The sequence below is a fragment of the Hemiscyllium ocellatum genome, chromosome 3 (assembly GCF_020745735.1).
Source record: "Hemiscyllium ocellatum isolate sHemOce1 chromosome 3, sHemOce1.pat.X.cur, whole genome shotgun sequence".
NCBI lineage: Eukaryota > Metazoa > Chordata > Chondrichthyes > Orectolobiformes > Hemiscylliidae > Hemiscyllium > Hemiscyllium ocellatum.
The window spans coordinates 8,541,174-8,565,330 of NC_083403.1; the positions used below are offsets into that span (position 1 = coordinate 8,541,174).

General features: G+C 40.4%; 1 protein-coding gene across 1 annotated transcript in view; it reads left to right on the top strand.

Moving 5' to 3' along the window:
- Positions 1-24,157, top strand: part of LOC132834281 (dynein axonemal heavy chain 8-like) — a 1,170,382-nt gene that overhangs the window by 1,064,044 nt on the left and 82,181 nt on the right. The window contains exons 82-85 of the mRNA XM_060853001.1: positions 1,587-1,660; positions 6,764-6,916; positions 11,053-11,208; positions 16,921-17,037. Coding sequence (XP_060708984.1) covers positions 1,587-1,660; positions 6,764-6,916; positions 11,053-11,208; positions 16,921-17,037 — 500 coding nt within the window. The remainder of the gene's footprint in view (positions 1-1,586; positions 1,661-6,763; positions 6,917-11,052; positions 11,209-16,920; positions 17,038-24,157) is intronic.

Consider the following 24,157-nt stretch of genomic DNA (forward strand, 5'->3'; position numbering starts at 1 on the left):
GCTTTTGCCTCCACATCCTTGTGGTAGAGAATTCCACAGGGCCGCCACTGTCTGAGTGAAGATGTTTCTCCTGATCTTAGTCCAAAGTGACCTATCTATGTTACATTTTATTGACATGTATTTGTTCATTCACTCAATTATATTTCTTTATTTATCCATTTATCTCTCCATCCTGGAGGCTCCCTGCCTCCATTTCTGATGAAGGGCTTTTGCCTGAAACATCGATTTTCCTGCTCCTCAGATGCTGCCTGACCTGCTGTGCTTTTCCAGCACCACTCTGATCTAGACTTATATTTCTTTATGTCCTTCTCACTATTCACAATCATATCTAGTTTGGCGCTGCCAGAAATATTATATTTCATTCCCTCATTTGCATCAGTCTTTTCAGTGGAAGATAATTCAAGCATTCTATTAATACAAAAGACTTTGAGGGAAGGAATTCAGTACTATTGCCATCACTAGAGAACTAATATTAGACAAACCAATGAGGCTAAGGGCAAATACGTCATTTGGCCTTCATGGCTTCCATCCAAGGATCTTGAAGGAGGTAGTTACAAAGATAGTGGATGGATTGGTGGTAATTTCCCAATCATCTTTGGATTCTGGAGAAGTATCAGAGAAAAAAACTGCTAATGTGACACCCCCATTCAAAAAGGGGAGGAGACCAATAATATTAACTATAGGCTGATTCTAGTTTTGAGATTTGTGCATCCAGCCAACACTATTAATTCATACTTAAATAGCACATCTTCATAACAATATATGAAAAAAATGAAGAAAGCAAACACGACTAATTTAATCCGGAAGTTTATATCTATGAATGCTCTGAATCCAGGTTTATGTTTCTCCTCACCCCACCAAAAATTCCCTTAATTTACAAAATCTTGAGATTTCAATCATTTGTTTTCCAAAACAATATGCCACCAGCTCTCTAGAATTTGCGTTGATTTTTTTTCTCAGGGTTCTGGCTATTCTGAAAGATATGAGGTTTCCCAAAAATCCTTGCATTAGTTTTTGGCTAAGCAATGAGTCAGTTTTACTTCAAGACGTCCTTATTGTGGCTGTCTCAGCTCAAACATTGATCAGGTAACTTCTCCTGCTCAATCTTCATTAGCCAGCTCCAGAACAGAATTAACTTTTGGAACATGTCTTGATTTGGTAACTCTGTGTTGCAATATAATTAACACAATCAGTATGTGCATTTCTCTTCACCTCTAACTTTCTTTGTAATTTTCACCTGTAGAATTTTTTTCCTTTCTCTTCCCATACTGTAAACATGAAATGTTTGCTTTCATGTGTATTATTCCAGAGCAGTTCTTCGTAAACGAGAATGTCGGCTGAACTCACTGGGCATTCCTTAAATCTCGTGGATTTTGCATTCTGGGTCAGGTGACCCCTCGATGTAAATGTTACTGATTGGGTGGCTCCAGTCAGTTAAATACTTTCAGTTGGCATTTTACTGCTTTGAGGTTCAGTTAGTATTCATACATCATTGAAGTTAAATCCACTTGATATTTCTCTATGCTGTAATTATAATGGATCAATGAATATTTTTGTATAAATGATAATAGATATTTTTCCTTTAGGTTGCAGGGCAATATCAATGGGTCAGGGACAAGAAGTTCATGCCAGAAAGTTAGTGGCTATGTCAATGCATGAGGTCAGTAAAAATATGAGTGCAAATCATAAATAAATATTATGCTATTTCAGCCATTTTCAATATCCAAGGGTTTTCCTGAGGAGTGATGTTGCATTGGAAACAGTTCAGAGCAGGTTTGATAGCTTCATTCCAGAGATGAGGAGTTTGTCTTAAGAAGAGAGATTGAGCAGTTTACGCCTATACTCTCTTTAGTTTAGAAGAATGAGAGACCTAATTGTGGCATATGCAATGCTAAAGGAAATTGACAAAGTAGATGTAGAGAGGATGTTTTCCCTTGTTGGGTAATCAAGAATGAGAGTTCATAGTTTTAGAAAGCAAATCTATCTTGTTCATAACACCTGATCTCCAGTTCTATGAATGTAAGTCATAAGTTGGGGAATTAGATAGGAAACCAATTTTAGTAGATCATCACATTTTCCTATAATCAATGATCAATCAGGTTTTGATACCCATGTGTCAGGAGAACTTCAGTTTCTTTGACTTGATCCCAGGCTGTCAATGTCCAGCATAAAGCCATTGTCATCACTGACTTGAGCCAACTTTCCAAAGTTTAATCAGTGAGAATTTTATTTGATGGGTGTAGCATCTCCCACCTCAGGGTCAGGTATTATAAAGGTGGGAGATGATGGCATAATGGTAATGACCCACAATTAGCAAATCATTACTTTAGTGGGCATGGGTTTAAAACTCACAATTGGCAGTTAGTAGAATTTGGATTTAATTCACAAATATTTAAGGATGGCACAGTGGCTCTCTGCCTCGCAGTGCCAGGGACCTGGCTTCAATTTCAGCCTTGGAAAACTGTCTGTGTGTGGTTTGCATATTCTTCCTGTGTGTGGGTACTCCGGTTTCCTCCTACAGTTCAAAAATGTACAGATTAGGTGAATTGACCATGCTAAATTGTCCATAGTGTTAAAGGATGTGTAGGCCAGGTGCATTAGTGAGGGGAAATGTAGAGTAATTGGGTAAGGGAATTGTTTCTAGGAGGGATACTCTTCAGAAGGTTGGTGTGGACTTGTTGGGCCAAATGGTCTGTTTCCATGCTGTAGGGATTCTATGAAATATAGACTTAATGAGTTTTGAGAAGATTTGTAGCTAAAGTTAAGATTCTGGATCTAGGTTTGCTAGCTGAGCTGGAAGGTTCATTTGCAGACATTTCGTCACCATACTAGGTAATATCTTCAGTGGGCCTCTGGGTGAAAAACTGCTGATAATTCCTGCCTTTATATGTTTATATGCCTGGGTTCTTTGGGTTGATGGTGTCATTTCCTGTGGTGATGTCATTTCCTGTTTTTTTCTCAGGGGGTGGTAGACGGAGTCTAACTCGATGTGTTTATTGTTAGAGTTCCGGTTGGAATACCATGCTTCTAGGAATTCTCATGCATGAGATACATGAACATCAACTAGCCACAAAATGATATGACCCCCTCTCACTAATATTCTTACATACAGATAAGGAAGGGCATCACTTTGACTGGCATAACACATCCATCCTAGGACAAGTCAAACAGAGACACGTACATCTACCAATCCCTACTAACAGGAAATGACATCATCAACCCAAAGAAATTCAAACATATAAATAGAAAGCAGGAATTATCAGCAGTGCTTTGTCTGGAGGCCCACTGAAGATGTTAACTAGTATGGTGACGAAATGTCTGGAAATGAATCTTCCAGCTCAGCGAGCAAACCTACATTCATATAGACTTAATTTTTTTAAATTGGCAAATTGAAAATTGATCTCAGTAAAGGTACCATAGAACAATAATTGAAGGTTGTAAAAACAAAATTAAAGAAATTTAGTAAGCCAGTTTTAGAAATTAGTTATCCTGTCTGACTTACAATGTCTTGAGACCACTAACATTGCCTTCTGAAATGGTTGATTCAAGCCACTAATTTGTATCAACCTGCCCAGAAAAGTCAAAAAGGAACAAAATCAGATAAACCACTGCATCAGTAATGGTTTCCTGACCTCGCAATGTGATCCATTTTTTTCAAGATTTATGTGAACATATATAAATATATCTCAAATTTAAAAAGAAAAGCATTTTACTTTGGAAGAGGCAAGAAGTACATCAGTAACAATGGGTTGGATTTTCCCAATTTTTATGCAGTCTTATTTTTCAAGACTACTTCATGGCTTACGTGATTTTTCTCACACTACCCTCTGCTCTTCATCTCATTAATTATGCAACCACCTCTTTGGTATCTTTCTCATGAATTCCTGTGACAGGAGAAGTAAAATTCCCACCATTGCCAGGACCCTCTGGTGTATAGCTGATGCATCATATTTAAAGCCAAGCTGCACACCACTTCAGTTGCTGCAAGCCAAAAGCTGCCTCACACACTGCCCTCTTGCCAAATTGAATTCTCTCAGAAAGGAAGCTGTCTCTCCACCCTTCAGGTAGGAATTTGCAGGTCCTAGTGGACAGTGTGATCAAGAAAAGAACCATCACCTACCCAGTAGACCATCAGTGGAGGCCATGGCACTAAACACAGCCAGTTTGGATAGAGTCAGTACTATCTGTCTCCAAGGTCATGCAGAATGCACAGCAGCACAGGATGAAGTTCAATGACTCCACAACACTGTCAATGTTTCTCTGCTATCTCACAGTCACTAACTTTGACACTTTACATAAACCTCAACAATGATCATGGAGTACCAAACTCATTATTGCATGCTGCATTTCCACTCAATGCTTCTCACTCATCTTAACAGCTACTGGTCCTTCCAATACTGCAGCTGGAAAGCTTTGCAATTAAGAGAGGCTGGCAACCCCCACAGGGCTGACCTCTCAGAAATGAAACTAAGACCCAGCAGTGTGCCACATTTGCCAGGCATTTTGCCTTTCAGGTTGGGAAGTGTCATTGTCTAGTGTCTCAGGAGATGAGGAGAGAACTGCAAGTTACACAGAAATTTATGTAAATGACTTGGATGTGAATATAGGAAGAATAGTTAGTAAGTTTGCAGATGATACCAAAATTGGAGGTATATTACACAGTGAAGAAAGTTAACTCAGAATGTAACAGGGCCTTGATCAGACGGGCCAATGGACAGAGAAGTGGCAGATGGAGTTTAAATTAGATAAATGTGAGGTGTTGCATTATGATAAGGCAAAGCAGGGCAGGGCTTATACACTTAATGGTGGGTAAAAGGGCTTTTACCCGAAACATCGATTTCGCTGCTCGTTGGATGCTGCCTGAACTGCTGTGCTCTTCCAGTACCACTGATCCAGGAACTTAATGGTAGGGTCCTGGGGAATGTTACCGAACAAAGGGACCTAAGGGTGCAGGTGCATAGTTCCTTGAAAGTGGAGTCATAGGTAGATAGGATAGTGAAGAAGAGATTTGGGACACTTGCCTTTATTGGTCAAAGCATTGAGTACAGGAGTTGAGATGTCATGATGCATTGTGTGGGACATTCATTGGGCCACTTTGGAATATTGCATTTGTTTCTGGTCTCCCTGTTCTTGGAAAGATGTTGTGAAATTTGAAAGGATTCAGGAAAGACTTACAAGGATGTTGTCGAGGTTGGAGAGTTTGAGCTATAGAAAAACACTGAATAGGCTGGGGCTGTTTTCTCTGGAATTTTGGAGGTTGAGGGAAGCCTTTAGAGAAGATTATAACATCATGAGAGGTATGGATAAGGTAAATATCCAAAGTCTTTTCCCCAAAACTAGAGGGCATAGGTTTAATGTGAAAAAGAAAAGATTTAAAAAGTAGCTACAGGGCAACATTTTTCTTGCAGTGGATGGTCTGTGTGTACAGAATAAGCTGCCAGAGGAAGTGGTGGAGGCTGGTACAATTACAGCATCTAAAAGGCGTCTGGATGGGTACATGAATAGGATGGATTTAGAGGGATATGAGCCAAATACTGGCAAATAGGACTAGGTCAGTTTAGGATATGGACAAGTTAAACAAAACAGTTTGTTTCTGTGGTGTGTAACTCTGATTCTAAATCAGATGAATGAGGGTATTAATGAGGTGAATGGAAATTAGATTGTTGCTGCTTATCATTGATATTCTGATCTTGCTGCTGAAACCTTCAGGGATAAAAAATCAGAAGTTTTTCCCTCAACATGTAAAGTCAGATTTTTAAATTCTCAGTATATTTTTAATTCTTGTCGTTGACTTTGTTGGTTGTATCTGCAAGGAGAAGGGAGCTCTGATCGAGGCATGAGGTCTGGAGACCTTTCAGAGAGGGGTCACATGACTCCATTTGAGTGTGAAGTACAATTATTGTATTTTTTAACCTCATAGAGAATTTGATTCTGGCCATTGCTCCCTCTCTATTTACAACTACTCTCAGCAGAACACATGAGCTGAAGATACACCAGAAACCATCTTAAAACTTGTGTAAAATTTCTGGAAAGAATTCTATAGATTGTATCCCACCATCAAGAGCAAAGGGAATCTAGTCAGATATAACTGTTCCAGGAAGACATCACAGAGGCAGCAACATGTGGGCACAGAATCACTTCTGAATCAGAATAACATTCTATACCATCTTATCAACTTAACTCCTGCTTGGCCAAAATGCTTACCTGCTAAGTTGCAGGGTTTTCAGATTTTGTTTTCTTTTCTTTCACGTCAGACATTTGCATGTATATCAGCTTGAGGCTTTTTTGCATAATTAAAATAATTTGTCAAAAACTTGATATCTTTGATAAGTTTATTTTGGTAATAAGCCTGTTATTTGTTGTTGACTAAAGAAACCTGGCCAATTTGCTCTTAATTCTGAACATCACTCAATCTGAGACCCATGTAAGTTACCAACTCAGTTTAATTTAAAGTTTGTGAAGAGCTGGGACAAGTAATGGAAACAGTGATTCCCTCCAACTTTGGTTGTGACAATGTGAAGGTTTCTGGCAAATCCTTATAAACAAAGGTGTTATTTTATTAAAGTGTTTTCAATAAATTCTATGTTTAAAGGTTTGCACATTGCAGATGACCTCAAACACAGAGAATGCTGGAGAAACACAACAGGTTTGGCAGCGTCTGCATTAGATGATCTCAATCCCACCTGTAGTTTCTCCTAATTCTTTGAAGCATTCTGCAATTTGATCAGCCTGGATAAACTAACTTTTGCTACTCATACCATAGGGTGGATGGGTTCTACTACAGAACTGCCATTTGGGATTGCCTTTCATGGATGAGCTGCTGGAAATCTTATTACAAAGTGAGAATGTGCATGACTCTTTCCGAGTGTGGATAACTACTGAGCCACATCCGAAATTCCCGATCACACTGCTCCAGGTCAGTATTTAGGAACAGAATAACAGCAGATTAGGAAACAAGCAAACCAGTTGGATTTGTAAGGAATCTTCAACATTTTGACATTGCTATCATCTGCCTCTGTGTTAGGGACCAATGCAAGAAATTTGTTTTCTAAATGCTGCATCTTCATGAATTCAGGAATCCACTATGCATCTTGTGAAGGCAACATTAATGGTAGGGTCTTTACAATATCCAAAAGTGGAATATAATCCAAGGAGCAGATTTATAACTGAGGGAGACCCTGCTTTTGTGATCATCTGCTGGAAGTCTTGCTCCTAACGTATCAATGAAAATCCAGGAATCATTAACAGCCAAAATCATTGGTTATAGGGCTGGCTAACCAATAGAAAACAGAGAAAGGATGATGGTAGCATTTTTTAGATAGTTGTATGTTAGTGTGACAGTGGTGTGCTAGGGATCAGTGCTGGGTCTACAAATATTTACAATATATATTAATGACTTGGATGAGGAAAGCAAATGTATTATTGCCACGTTTGCTGATGACACAAAAATAGACGGGAAGGCAAATGGTAAGGGCAACACAAAGAGTTGACAGAGGGAAATAGACAGATTAAATGAGTGACAAAAGCTTGACAGATGGAATATAATGTGGGAAAGTGTGAGGTTATATACTTTGACAAGAAGAAGAGGTACTGAATATTATTTTAATGGAGAAAGACTATATAAAGCAATAGACCATTATGATTTGGAAGCTCTCTTCCATTAATCACAAAAAGTTAGTATCCAAGATTAATGAGCAAAAGGGAAGGCAATCAAAATGTTATTTCAAAGAGAATCATGTATAAATGTAGGGAGATTTTGTTAAAACTACAAGGCGCTAGTCGGACCACAGTTTGAGTACCATGAACAGTTTTGGGCCTCTTATTTAAACAAAGATATCCAGACATCGAAAGCAATCCAGAGAAGGTTCACTAAGGAGATGCCAAATTATGGAGGGACTGTCTTCTGAGGAGCAGGTGAGTAGGTTGGGCCTGAATTCACTAGAGTTGCAAAGAATGAGAGACAACTGTATTGAATTATACAAAATCCCTAGAGATTTCCCAAAACAAATGAATACGGATATCTAGGGTTAAGGGGAAAAGGCCAAAAATAGAGTTAAAGATTATCAGATCAGCCATCACCTTATTGAAAGGCAGAGTAGACTCGATGGGCTGAGTGGCCTCATTGTGCTCCTATGTTTTATAGTCTTATTCTGGGCGCTGTGCATTAGAGTTGTGGGAAATTAATGGGACATACAGGGATCTCCAGGATCAGCCATGTTGTAAGTTTGTAATAAGCTTTTGCTATTTCTTTAAATGACTTTGATAAACAAACTAAATATATGGTAGCTAAATTTGCCAGTGATAGGTAGGAAAGTAAGTTATGAAGGGAAGATAAGGAGGTATAGAAGCAAAGAGATATAGATAAGAGTGGGCAAAGATCTGGCAAAGAAATATAATATAGAAAAATTTGAAAGTTTTCATTTTGCCAGGAAGCATAAAAAAAATCTAACTGCTGACAGATTTCAGAGGTGCAGGGGGAACTGGGCTCATGAGTGATAGCCAAGTTCGGTACCCATAAGGATGGCCTCAACCGAGATCTTGGGTTCATGTCACACTACAGGTGACCCCACTATACTAAGTACTCTCTTTCTTTCTCTCCCTCTCTCTCTCTCTCTCTCTCTCTCTGTGTACACACACACACACACACTCTTACATACTCACACACTCACGCAGACCACATCTCATATACATGCTCTCTCTCTCATACATACACACATGCATCCTACACATACACACCCACTCACAGGCTTATACTCCATCACACCCACACACACACTGTACCATGCTTTCACACATGCTAGCACACACCCTCTCACATACACTCACACTCACATGCACTCTCTCTCTCTTTCTCTCTCTCTCTCTCTCTATCTCTCATGCACACAAACACACATATAAGTCTATGGGGTCAATTTGTTTTTGCAGAATTATATCTACAGATACATTTTATTTTGTTCAAGAAATGCACAATCAGCAGGCAGTCAATGCATTTAATATTTTGTAAATTTCACTTTGGAAATAGAACCAGTCTAACTCAAGATTGGGATACAGACAGATTCGAACTTCACATTTGGATCTCCAGCCTCAGCAATATATGCTTTTATTTTATTTTATCCTGACCTAAAATTAAGGGATGGAATCCAGAGTGAATTTTGTTAAAAATTGGTACCGGCAATCACCAGTCTCCTTTGGGAACCAGGTAACCAATTATAACCAGATGTTTATTTTGATTGGTTTTGCTTTGGATGTTGCTAAATAATCTAACTGTTAGAAACCAGATGTAGGTAGGATTTACAGGGTGTGCCCTCTCCAGGATACCAGGTCATGATTTCTCTTACTCAATTCATGCTTAGTGGTACTCTTTTGCTGTATTGAGTCTGTAGCAACTACAGTGGCTTGCTGGCCCAGATCCTGAAGAAAAGTTTAGATGTTTGGCTGAGAGTTGGTTTTGTTTTGATCTACTCAAGTTGGAGATGGTTATTACTAGCACTTCTGTGGTACAAATGTTACTTGCCAATTTCAGCCAAAGTCTGAATAGTGTCCAGGTCATGCTACATTTAAACATGGACAATTTCAAGATCTTAAGAGTTGTGAATGGTGCTGAACATTGTGCAATCAACAGCAAACATCCCACTTCTGACCTTATGATGGAGGGAAGATCATTAATGATGCTGCTGCTGCAATACTACTCTGAGGAACTCCTGCAGAGGCCTCTTGGGGTTAAGATGGTGATCTCCAATATCTACAACCTTCCATGAGTTAGTACAATTCAAACTAGCAGAGAGTTTTCCACCTGATCCTTACTTGACTTTGCTAGAACTCATTGGTGCTATTCTCTGCCTTTATATCAATAGAATTGCAAATCCTTTATTGTCATAAGGACAATAATCTTCACTTTCCCTCTTGATTTCAGCTTTCTCATACATGTTTGGATTAATATTGTAGTGAGGTCAGCTGAATGTGCCTGGTGGAACCAAACCCAAGTGTCAGGAAACAGGTTACTGGTCAGCAAGTGCTGACCATTCTCCAGCATCAGCAGTACTTCTATCATTCTGGTGATGATCAAGAGTAGACTATTGGGGCAGCAACTGGTCAGGTTGGATTTCTTCTAAATTTTGGTGAGCAATTTTTCACATTATCAGTTAGCTGCCAGAGTTATAACCATATTAGAACCATTTAGCTCGGTGTGTGGCCGGTTCTGGTGTACACATTTTCAGTACTGTTGCCAGAATGTATCAATGTGCCTATCTCAAGAAATCTTCAAATGAATGGTTGGATTTTTCACTTTCATGCAAAATTGGTGCTGAATGAAGTGGACCCATCTGACACAGATCAGAAGAGGACACAGGAGCTGCAAAATTCTGAGCCAGGCTGTTCTAAGGCAGAATTCAAAAGAAGTCACTTAACCCCCTGCATTCCTCTTAAATTAAAGAGCGTATTCTAAAAATAGCCATCTGGTAAACCTCATATCTTGGTCAACAGATAACAAAAACGTTTGAATTAAGCAATCATGTATCTAATGCATATAATGTTTTACACAAACAGTTTCTCTTCCTCTCATAAATGCATGCTGCATTCCTGTGAGCAATATCTGTCCTCAAGCATCCACCCTTCCAGTAAATGTAAAATTGAATATGTAGTATTTAATATAAGTTTAATCCTGTCTTCATTCAAAATCCTAATGCTTCTTCTGCAAAGGATCATTGGGGATATATTGGCAAACAGAATTCCGTCTTTTTTAATCCTTTCCAAATTCAGCAAGTCAAAGGAAATTCTATATTGACCCATACTCCAAAAAGGACCAACAGTAGAGGTATGGCTGGAGTCTGGGTCATTCTGGTCTTCGTGGTTCAAATCTACACTGATTGGTGTGGTTACTGAATAAATGATTGGTGAATCAGATGAATAGCATGCTCAGAAGTCACTATGCACAGGCTGAGTAAACCTACATCCATCTCTGATTGTGTAATTAACACAAATCATTTGTTATTTAACCAATTCATTTCTCTCACTGTTTATTTGGAAGCTAATTGTCCATTGTTTACTTTCCAGACATCCATCAAGTATACTAATGAGCCCCCTCAGGGAGTGAGGGCAGGACTGAAAAGGACATTCACTGGAATCACTCAAGACCAAATAGAATATTCAAATCTACCCATGTGGAAACCATTATTGTATGCAGTTGCTTTCCTACACACCACAGTCCAGGTAATAGAGCCAGATCTGACTATCTCAGTATAATCCTAATCAATGATTGACTCATTCTGACCTCGAGACCCACCTTCTCCTGCTCCAGACCCATTCCTCCTCATTCTCCCATTTTGGACCTGATCCCCTTTAACTTATAGCCAGTACCTTCTCAGTAATCTTACACTTACATTGTGTACTTACTGTTGATACTGTTTGACTGTGTGACAGTCTGAATCTTTACATTTCAGAGTACACAGGTGAAGTTGCATTGAAAAAGGGATATGATACCCATTTTCTGACAGTTTCTGCACTAGGAGTGTGGAGGTACAGATCCATATTTCTGAAGGAGCCCTGACTGGGATCTCCTGTTCGATCTGCAGAGCTCTAGCGTTCCACAGAAAAGAGATGGGCCATTCCTCAAAAAAATACAGCCCAATGTTTCAAAAGAATAAGCAATTTCAAAACAAGAACGGGTTCATCCAGGACAAATAGGGAATTGAGAAGAGAGATCAAAACAGTTAATGGTCTGTGGTAAAGTAATTCGATTGGTGAAAGTGCCAAATCTGCAGAACCACAAGCAGGAATCTTCATTCTCCTTCAAAGTCTGCTATCCTGCACTGACCAATCATGTAAGAAAACAACAACCATGGAATTACAGCAGCCGTCATAACTACTTTATCTGACTTCATGTGCTAACTTCTTCACTTTAACAACAAAGAACTCAAGTGGAATGCCCCAACATTGCACAACAGAGACTAATTGGGACTTTCTTCCTATAATTAGAATCATGATTAGGTTTTATTGTCAGGTGTACAGAAGTACAGGGGGAAATATAATGAAAAGTTTACAATGTCACCAATCATGGCATCATCTTAGGTATAAGGTACCTAGATACCAAACCCTCGGTAAAAAATAAAGAATTAAGTGCTTGTTTATCATGATTTAAATATTAACATCGCTTTTTTTGTTTCTAATTATATCTCTTTATCCTGCTAAGTCTATTGCAATGACTTGTAATGAATTATTTTTTAACTGGTTAAACCAGGAACTTGACTTCTGGTCTACTTTAATTTGAGTTTTACAAATTAAAAGGGGAGGGGGTGAGGGGACAGCAACTTGATGATCTACATTAATTTGGATTGTGGCAGACATACATGGTAATTGTACCGCCAGATTTGATTTTCAAATGGTGGTCGGGGGAACAGACCCATCAGCTGAATACTTTTCCAGCACCACCTATGGGCCAGGTGAACGTGGAATACATTCCCTCAGTCAACCCAAATCGAACATCCTTGAATTTAGTCAAATTTTGGATCTGATGGCAAGGGTACAAACTAAGATGTGCTATTAGTGCACCAAAATTGCAAAGTGGGTAGACCACCATCAATCAGCAGTTCACAATGATTTGCACATGGACTGTCAGGTGAGGTACAGTTGACTTTTTTTTACTGGTGCAGATAAAGTGGAAATTCTATGGTAAATAATCAAAGAGTTTTCCAAAGTTTGAGATGTTCACATACCAGCGCGGAAGCTTTGCTCTTTAATGATCAGGATTTAATGACGTGTATGGATACAGTTTCAAACTTTGTTGAGCATATGAATTTTACGAGTCTTATGAACTGTGAGGTGGATAGCTTGGAACTTCAATCTGGGCATACAGATAGTGCTCGAATGGATGGACAAGTGACAGAGGAAATTTAATTTAGATAAATGTGAAGTCATTCATTTGCTAGCAAGAATATGGAAAAACAATAGAAAATTAGGCAGATGATTCCAAAAAATCTGCAGGAACACAGAAACATGGGTGTTTAAAACAGTGAAAGTGCCAAAACAGATTGTCCCTATCATAGCAGAAGATGTGTTGGATGTTTTAGAATGTATGAAGGTGACCAGATATATCCAAGAACTCTGCAAGATTCGAGAAAAGAAGTTGCGGGGGGCCAGCTAATGAGATCCAGGAGTGAGATCCAGGAAGACAGGAAGGTGTGAATGTTGTACCCTTATTCAAAGAAAACCTGGGAACTGTAGAGAATATTCTGAGGGATAAGATAGACATGCATTTGGAAAGATAGGGTTTGATAAGGAATAGTCAGCAAAGCTTTGTGAGTGGGGGATCATGCATCACAAATTTGTTAGAGTGCTTTGACAAAATGACCAGCAAGGTTGATGAAGGGCGGGCAGAAGACATAGTCTACATGGATATCAGTAAAGCCTTTGATAAGGTTCCACATTGTAGGTTGTTCTGGAAGGTGAGATCACATGGAATTCCAGGAGAGCTGGCAAATTGGATACACAATTGACTTGATGGTAGGAAGCAGAGGGTAATAGTAGACTGGAGGCCTGTGCCTCAGGAGTCAGTGCTAGGCTCATTGCTGTTTGTTACCTTTATCAATGCTTTGGATGTGAATGTCCAAGACATGATTAATACGTTTGCCAATGACACTAAAATAGGCGGTATCATGGGTACTGAGGAAGGTTATCAGAAATTGCAGCAGGACCTTGATCAGCTGGAGAATTGGGCCGAGAAATGGCAAAGTCCAATGTAGACTTTAGGGATAGCCTATTGGCGGCACAGTGGCACAGTGGTTAGCACTGCTGCCTCACAGTGCCAGAGACCCGGGTTCAATTCCCACCTCAGGCAACTGTCATTGTGGAGTTTTCACATTCTCCCCATGCCTGCGTGGGTTTCCTCCAGGTGCTCCTGTTTCCTCCGACAGTCCAAAAATGTGCAGGTAAGGTGAATTGGCTATGCTAAATTGCCTGTAGTGTTTGGTGAAGGGGTAAATGTAGGGGAATGGGTTTGGGTGGGTTGCTCTTCGGCGGGTCGGTATGGACGTTGGGCCGAAGGGCCTGTTTGCACACTGTAAGTAATCTAATCTAATCAAATAGACTTTAATATAGATAAGTATGAGGTCTTATGTTTTGGAAAGTGAAATCAAAGTAGGAGTTTGATTTGATGGTGAATGATAGGACCTTAAGGAGTGTAGTGGAACAGAGGGACATTGGAGTTCAGGTGCACAGTTCTCTGCAAGTAGAGTCACAGGTAGACAGGGCAGTGAAGAAGGCTTTTGACACATTGGACTTCATCAGTCACGACATTGAGTATAAAAGTTGGAAAGTTATGTTTCAGTTATACAGGATGTAAGTGAGACAACATTTGGAGTTATTGTGCTCAGGTTTGGCCACCTTGCTATAGAAAGGATGTTAATAAACTGGAAAGAATGCAGAAGAAATTTACAAGGATGTTGCCAGGGCTCAATGGTCTGACTTATAGTGAGAGGTTGGACAAGCTAGGATTTTTTTCTGTAGTGCGTAGGAGACTGTGGTGGGATCTTATAGAAGTGTACAAGATCATGAGAGGCATGGATAGAGTGAATGAACTCAGTCTTTTTCGCAGCATTACAGAATTGAGGACTAGGGGGCATCAATTTAAGATTAGAGGGGAAAAAGTTAAAGACAAACTGAGGGACAACGTTTTTACATAGAGGGTGGTAAGCATGTGCAATAAGCTGCCAGCAAAAACGATTGATGCGGGTACATGAACAACATAGAAAACGTTTAGAAGGTTATGCACCAAATACATGGAAATAGGGTTAGCTTGGGTAGAATTTTGATAGGCATGGACCAATTTGAGCCGATGGACCTGTGTCAGTCCTGTAGGAGTTTATGACTCAATAAGAATGGTTCATAAAGTACACAGCGTCCAACGCTTTGTAAATAGGACCATAGAATGTGAAGTGAAGAAGTTATGTTCAACCTGTGTTCCACTGTACTAGTGGTGTTCTGCAAAGATCTGTTTTGGGACCATTGCTGTTTGTCATTTTTATAAATGACCTGGGGGGGGGGGGGTGGCTAGAAGGTTGGGTGAGCAAGTTTGCAGATGATACGAAGGTCGGTGGAGTTGTTGACAGTGACAAAGGATGTGGCACGTCACAGCGGGATATAGATAAGCTGCAGGGCTGGGCAGAAAGGTGGCAAATGGAGTTCAGTGTAGGTAAGTGTGAAGTGATTCACTTTGGTAAGAGTAACAAGAAGATGGGGTACTGGGCTAATGGTCGGATACTTGGTAGTGTGGATGAGCCGAGGGATCTTGGTGTCCATGTACACAGATCTCTGAAAGTTGCCACCCAGGTAAATAGTGCTGTGAAGGAGGCATATGGCGTACTGGCTTTTATTGGTAGAGGAATTGAGTTCCGGAGTCCTGAGGTCATGTTGCAGTTGTATAAGACTCTGGTGCAGCCACATCTGGAGTATTGTGTGCAGTTTTGGTTGCCATACTATAGGAAGGATGTGAAGGCACTGGAACGGGTGCAGAGGAGGTTTACCAGGATGTTGCCTGGTATGGTAGGAAGATTGTATGAGAAAAGGCTGAGGCACTTGGGGCTGTTTTCATTGTAGAACAGAAGGTTTAGGGGTGACTTGATAGAGGTGTACAAGATGATTAGGGGTTTAGATAGGGTTGAGCATGAGAACCTTTTTCCAAGTATGGAATCAGCTATTACGAGGGGACATAGCTTTAAATTAAGGGGTGGTAGGTGTAGGACAGATGTTAAGGGTAGATTCTTAACTCAGTGAGTCGTGAGTTCATTGAATGCCCTGCCAGTAGCAGTGGTGGACTCTCCCTCTTTATGGGCATTTAAACGGGCATTGGATAGACATATGGAGGATAGTGGGCTAGTGTAGGTTAGGTGGGCTTGGGTTGGCGCAACATCGAGGGCCAAAGGGCCTGTACTGCGCTGTATTTTTCTATGTTCTATGTTCTATGTTCTATGTTCTCTATGGGGCACCAGTTCAGCCTCAACTCCAGTATTAGATCACATTCTGGGTGTCAAACTTCAAGAGGGATTGTTGAAGCAGAAAGAATGCAGAAAAAAATCTCAAGAGTGATTATAAGTAAGAGTAATTGAAATAGATTTAGATTAGGTAAATACTGAGCACAATAATTTCTTTGACTTACATCGAAAAGAGTTTTAATATTCAGGTAGCTTTTTCATCATAAAGACTGTCAGTTTCAACTTAGTTGCATTCATCAGCTCTGCCCTGCCTCAAATTATGAGCTGTTGAATTACTCATCCAAAGTTATCTTTTAACTAAGGGACTTGACCATTCCAATGTTTCCCATGTGAATCTACCCATCTTGCAACCTCTATAACTTTCCAATCCAAATTTTGGTTGAGTGTAAACTCACCTGGTGAGATCCTGCTCAGCTGTCACTCTTGTGTGTGCTGACCGATATTGATTCCCCATCAAGCAACTATATTGTTTTCATTATCTTGTTAAGACCACACCTCATGGTCTCACCTTAATAACCCCTCTGTCCCTTCAGCCCTCCAAGCATTCCTTCTTCCTTCAATTCTGGCTTGTTTTGCCTGACCGATCCCCATCACTATCTGCCCCTGACTGCCTTCCCCAACCCTACCATCTGTGATAGTGCCTGTAGCAATTGTGTCCTTGAACTGTAATCAATCTCTCCATTTTTCCACCTCCCCTCCTTTAAGATGCTCCTTAACAATCTGTCTCTTTGGCCAAGCATTTATGAGTAGTCCTGATTATCTCCTGATGCGGGTCAGTCGTAATCTTTTTTGATATTGCCCTGGTAAATCCCCGAGTATATTAACTGCATCCCATATGTATGTAAATTACATTGCTGTTGATGATATTGAAATATTTCATTAGAAGTAATTTAAAATCAGTTTTACATGCAACAATTCACTTCCTATTACACATTAGGAACGGCGCAAGTTTGGTCCTCTGGGATGGTGTATTCCATATGAGTTCAACTCTTCAGATTTCACAGCCAGTATCCAGTTCATACAGAACCATCTTGATGATTGTGATAAAAAGAAGGTATGTTGTAGGCTGCTTGAGTCTTGTCAATATTGATGAAGAATAAGAATTTTTTTTCTGAAAGTTTAGCGTAATAAACAGAAAAAAACCCTCAAAACTAGTTTAAATAAAATTAGATGAATTTATTGCCAAGAAGGGCTTATGCCTGAAATGTTGAATTTCCTGTTCCTTGGATGCTGCCTGACCTGCTGTGCTTTTCCTGGACCAACATATACCCCAGTTTACCATTACCGTCAAGCCAGGTAAACCTGGTGAGCTGAAAGTGACTGCCTTTGACATCAAGGCAACATTTTATTGAGCATAGCATCAACTAGTCCAAATAAAACCAAAGTCAGTGGATATGAGGGAAAACTTCCAGTGAGGTATGATTTGGAGATGCCGGTGTTGGACTGGGGTGTACAAAGTTAAAAATCATACAACACCAGGTTATAGTCCAACAGGTTTAATTGGAAGCACTGTGTGTCCAGATGCAGCAAGACCTGGACAGCATTCAGACTAACAAGTTTGTGAAGGTTTGTAGCTCAGGTTGCAGTTTAGGGTGTAGGTTTGCTCGCTGAGCTGTAGGTTTGATATCCAGACATTTCATTACCTGGCTAGGTAACATCATCAGTGGCGACCTCCAAGTTCAGACTTTTCTTGGTGGAAAGAAGAAGGAAAAGAGGTGACCCAACTGAGGTGTACAAGGTAATGAGAAGCATGGATAGAGTCAATAGCCAGAGACTTTTCCCCAGGGCAGGATTGACTGGCACGAGGGGTCAAAGTTTTAAGATATTAGGAGGAAATGAATAGAGGAGATGTCAGAGGTAGATTCTTTACACAGAGAGTTGTGAATGCATGGACTTGGAGGTCGCCACTGATGATGAAACATCTGGATATCAAACCTACAGCTCAGCGAGCAAACTTACACCCTAGACTAACAAGTGGCAAATAATATTCTCCCCACACAAATGCTCGGCTTTGACTAATCCCTGGTGGAAAGTATCTAACCATTTCCCTTATACTTTAACTCTGTTTGTATTGCTGAAGCTCCCTCATTTCATATACCTGATATACCTAAGAGCCAGACGGCAGATTTGAGCCAGGGAGCAGAAACAGGTTTGCTATAGTAGACAACCATTAGGGCTAGAGGTCCTGGGATTGTTCAGTGCCAGCAAGCCATGAGCAATTCATAGAATGCCTACAGTGTGAATTCAGCCCTTCAGCCCAACAAGTCCACACCAACCCTCCAAAACGTATCCCACCCAAACCCATTCTCCATTACTCTACATTTATATAGAACATAGAACATAGAAAAGTACAGCACAGAACAGGCCCCTGCAGCCCACAATGTTGTGTCGAGGATTATTCCTAATCTAAAATAAAATAACCTAACTTATGCACTCCTCAATTCGCTGCTGTCCATGTGCATGTCCAGTAGTCGCTTAATTGTTCCTAATGACTCTGCTTCCACCACCACCACTGGCAACACATTCCATGCATTCACAGCTCTCTGTGTAAAGAATCTACCTCTGACATCTCCTCTATACTTTCCTCCTAATATCTTAAAACTATGACCCCTCATGCCAGTCAATCCTGCCCTGGAGAAAAGTCTCTGACTATTGACTCTATCCATGCCTGTCATTACCTTGTACACCTGAATTGGGTCACTTCTTTTCCTGCTTCTTTCCAGCGAGAAAAGTCCAAACTTAGTCAACCTCTCTTTGTAATACAAGGCCTCCAGTCCAGGCAGCATCATGGCAAACTTTCTTTGCACCCTCTCCAAAGCCTCCATATTTTTCCTATAATAGGGTGACCAGAACTGGACACAATATTCCAAGTGTGGTCTCACCAGAGTCTTGTAGAGCTGTAGCAAAGCCTCGCGGCTCTTAAACTCGATCTCCCTGTTAATGAAAGCCGAAACACCATATGCTTTCTTAACAACCCTATCCACTTCGGTGGCAACTTTGAGGTATCTATGAACTTGAACAGCAAGATCCCTCTGTTCCTCCACACTGCCAAGAATCCTGTCTTTAATCTTATATTCAGCATCCAATTTCGACCTTCCCAAATGCATCACTTTGCAATTATGTACGTTGAATTCCATCTGTCATTTCTCAGCCCAGCTCTGCATCTGTGTTGCACTACAGCCTGCAACAGCCCTCGATACTATCAACGGCACCTCCAACCTTTGTGGCATTGGTAAAAATACTAACCCAGCCCTCAACCTCCTCATCCAAGTAATTCCACCTCAAATCAGTCCTGAATCTAACCCCCTTATTTTGAGGATTTGCCCCCTAGTTCTAGTTTCACCTGCCATTGGAAACAACATTCCTACTTCCATGTTATATATTGCTTTCGTAATTGTATATGTTTCTATAAGATGCCCCCATATTCTTCGCAAATCCAATCACTACGGTCATGATATGATGGGTCCTTCAGTTGTGACCTATTTATGTGGAGGTTGTTTGACAGTTGCTGCATTTGTTGCTCCTCTGGCCCTTTGCATTACACCTTACATCAACACATTCATAGTCTTATCTGATGACTGTTGACAACCATGACAAGTGCCTGGCTCTGTGCCTGCGCTAAATAGCAAGGCAAGACAGAAGTACTCTGAACCTTTAATGGTGTGGCTGTGGGGTTAAAGTAACAAAGGTAGGAAAGACAATGTGAGCATTGAAGTGGGCTCAAAGTGAGTGAGCACTAAGAGAGTGAGCAAGATCCCTGAGATGTACCCTTATCCAAAGCTGAACTGGGTGTCTCTCCCTGAGCACAAAATGACCTTGCACCAATGAAAGATGTCAATGCATTCCAGAGTGCAGAAGTGCACTGTGAGTGAACTAGGTATGTGCCATGATGATATAGCTATGTTGGTATATATTAGACATCAAGGTCCATGGATTTGGGATGTATACAATCACCTCCCATGGAACATGACCTGAGATGTTAATGCCGGGTGTCCAAGATTGAGGTATGAAGCAACAAATAGATGAGGTAACTGCTTTGACATTCATGTTGGGAATTCTTGGTGTCTACTTTCTCTCCAGTAGAATAGATGGGCCATGGGAAACTGTATTTTAATGAAGTGATGTTAGGTGATAATGAGAGATAATCCAGACAATAAGTCTCTCGCTGCTCACTCAGAGATCCTCACTGGATACCTCGTCTTATTTCCTAGCGTTCTCACCATCACACATGTCACTCCTCCAGGGCTGGGAAAGATTCCACCTAATATTTCTGTTGACTTTAATTTTCCTTATGTAAGTTTGAGGGGATATTTCAGCATACTCAGAACAAGTATATTTCCACCATAAATGAAAGTCCTAGTAGTTAGGGAAAGCATTAAACTTAAGGAAAAGGGACATTAATGTGAAAAGTTGAGCAGCCAGACAGATGATTGGTAAGAATATAAAGAACAGCAGAGAATGACTAAGATGTCAATTAGGAGGAAGAAATTAATATGACAAAATGCTAGCTAGTAATGTAAAAATAGATAGCAACAGGTTCCACAGATTTTTGGTAAAGAAAATAAGTGCAAGTGAAGTGAGTGTTGATCTTCTAGAGTGAGAATTGGGAATTCAGGGCAAATGATGAAGAAATAATAAATATAACAAATGAATAATTTTCTTCTGTCTTCACCAATGAGGATCCAAAAATATTCCAGCAATTTTTTTGTTTACATTTCATTTATGAGATGTAGGCATCACTGGCCAAGTCAGCATTCATTGTCCATCCTCAATTGCCTAGAGGAAAGATTAGAGTTAACCAGATTGCTGTGGTCCTGGTATCATATGTAGGCTATATTAGATAACAGATTTCCTTCCTTAAGTGAATATTGAGTGAAAGTGATAGGTTTTTACAACAATTGATAGCAGGCTTTTACTGATTTGAAATTTCACCAGCTGCCACAGTGGGGATTCCTGTTTCCAGAGCATTAGTCTGGGGTTCGAGATGAATAGACCTGTGACCTTGCCATTATACCATTGTCTCCCAATCCGAAGGTGCAGGAATGTGAGGAATGGAGTGAATGCTATTCACCAGAGAAGCAGCACTAAGCAAACTGGTGGAGTTGTGGGCTAACAAGTCTTTGGGTTCAAATGGACTTCATCCCAGGATCTTAACGGAGGTGACTGATGTGATGCTTGGTGTTAATTTTGAAAATTCCTTCAATTCAGGAAAGATTCCATTGGTCTGAAAAGCTGCAAATAAAAAGTGGTGGCAAAAAAGCTTGACATTTGTCATGGGGAAGATGTTACAATAAATCATTAAAGAGATTAAAAATTTCCACTTACCAATACTTGAGGTAATTCATAGAATCATAGAATTGGGAAGAATCAGCATGGTTTTGTAAAGAGAAATCATGTTTATCATTGTTTGGAGTTTTTGGAGATAAGGAAAAGACTGTTAGTTGGATTTTCAGAGGCATTTGATACAGTGCCACATATGGTACTTTGAATAGGAAATAGTTGGGAAAAGGGAAAAGTCCAATAGGACCCAGGTGATCTGATAGGCGTCACTGAAGGTAAGCATACAGTTGCAGTAGGTGGGCAAGAAGACCTAAATGGTACATTGGCCTCCATAATGAGAGGATTCTGACGGTATTTGTATGACACCTCTACCTGGTGAACTATAATCCACTCGTTGTCCACAGCTCTGTGAGGGGATCACCACTTCTTCACCAGAATCTCATTTTTCAAAACAGTAAACATACTGGAATTCCTACTGCTTCAGCTTGAGTTTGAATCAGTTGGACTACTTTAGTTAACTTTGGATTGACTTGCCTAGCCTCAGAGAAGACTTACTGAGCACTTTCATTTGAACTTCTAGATAGCCAAATATTTGTCTGTGGTGCCAATTTTAACTCCAGCAATAGTATTCCTCAGATATTGCACATTACACATTACATATGTACACATTACATATATGTTATCTTCACTTAGACCAAATCACTTCCCCCAGGTATGTCACTGCCTTCTAACTGAAACAATGCATCACCCTGACAGTTAAAGTTCCAGAAATTACGTCACATTCCAGGTATACCTGACACAGAGACATCATCGATATATACTTGCCTCGAGAACTTTTACAAAACCTTGGCATTCAATGTATTCTCAGATCTCTTTCCCCAACAACAAACAAGTTTAGATGGCTCATGTATTCTAAATGTCACTGTAGGATTAGCAACTTCATTTGATGGATAAGATGTTACCTTTCCTTTTGAGGAGAAAGTCTGTATCTCTCAAGTATCTTATTCATCTCCTCTGCATTCACAACAATATTTGTACTTGGTCTAATAGATGTAGTCAGAGCTACAACTAGAATTTTTTTGTATTTTCAGTCAAAGCCCCATTCTCTACATTGACGTTGTGTATCCTTGAAAGTCCCATGGGTTTACCCAGTAACGCTTACCAATCTATATAAGTATCTCCTACCTTGGGCGATGGAAACACTAAGGCTTTTGGAAATAGTTTCTGTTATCAGCACCTTCCTCTGACTTGAGGTTGAGATACCAGGGTATTTCCAGCTCTCCTTTCCAGTCCCTGGCTACTTGCCTTCTCTTATCCTTCCATCTTATATCCTTCAGATTTGTGCGGGCAATGGGAAAAGGATTTCATTTGTGGACAAACTTACAACCATCAGCAACCTTAGATGCATATTTGATTTTTGAAACCTTCTACTTTCTTACGATGTGGGTTCTTACCATTGGAGGAAATGCATTTTCACATTTCTCGACAGAAAATTATTTGTCCCACTTTGTCAATTTCCATATAAATCTGTCCAGGCTATTTCAGGAGTTCCAAAATTTCTACCTGTAAGCTCAGGGACAAATTCATACTCACTGAGAATAGCCTTTTTTTGCCAACTCACAATCTACGGAAACTTCCTCAGGTAGTATGTGTAAATTGCATGAGCTCCACACATCAACCTGATCTTCAGGGGCAGTTTTCTCTTGACCACCTTTTCTCAAAGAGTCATAGAGATGTACAGCACAGGAACAAACCTTTCGGTCCAACTTGTCAAAGCCGACCAGATATACTAACGTAATTTGGGGCGGCACGGTGGCTCAGTTGCTAGCATAGCTGCCTCACAGCGCCAGGGACTCAGGTTTGATTCCAGCCTTGGGTGACTGTCTGTGTAGAGTTTGCACATTTTCCATGTGTCTGCATGTGGGTTCCCTCCAGTTTTCTCCCACAGTCCAAAAATATGCAGGTCAGGTGAATTGGCCATTCTAAATTGTCCATAGTGTTAGGTGCACTAGTTAGAGGGAAATGGATATGGGTGGGTTACTCTACGGAGGGTCAGTGTGGACTTGTTGGGCCAAAGGGCCCGTTTCCATGCATTAGGGAATCTAATCTAATCTCATTTGCCAGCACTTAGCCCATGAACCCTTTAAACCCTTCCTATTCATACACCCAACCAGATGCCTTTTAAATGCTGCAATTGTACCAGCCTCTACAACTTCCTCTGCAGCTCATTCCATACACACACTGCCCTCTGTATGAAAAAGTTACCCCTTAGGTCCCTTTTATATCTTTCCCCTCTCACCCTGAGTCTAGTTCTGGACTCCCCCATCCCAGGGAAAATACCTTGTCTATTTATCCTATCCATGTCCCTCGTGATTTTATAAACCTCAGCCGCTCTAGGGAAAACAGTCCCAGCCTATTCAGCCTCTCCATGTAGTTCAAATCCTCCAACCCTGACAACATCCTTGTAAATCTTTTCTGATCCCTTTCAAGTTTCACAACATCCTTTCAATAGGAAGGAGATCAGAATTGCACACAATATTCCAAAAGTGGCCTAACCGATGCCCTGTGCAGCTGCAATATAAGCCCCAACTCCTATATTCAATGCTCTGACCAATAAAGGAAAACAGACCAATCACCTTCCTCACTATCCTATCTACCTGCGACTCTACTTTCAAGAAGCTATAAACCTGCACTCCAAGATCTCTTTGTTCAGCAACACTCCCAAGGACCTTACCATTAAGTGTACAAGTCGTGCTCTGATTTCCTTTTCCAAAATGCAGCACCTCGCATTTATCTAAATTAACCTCCAACTGCCACTCCTCAGCCCATTGATCCATCTGTTCAAGATCTGGCTATACTCTGAGATAATCTTAGAACATAGAACATTACAGAGC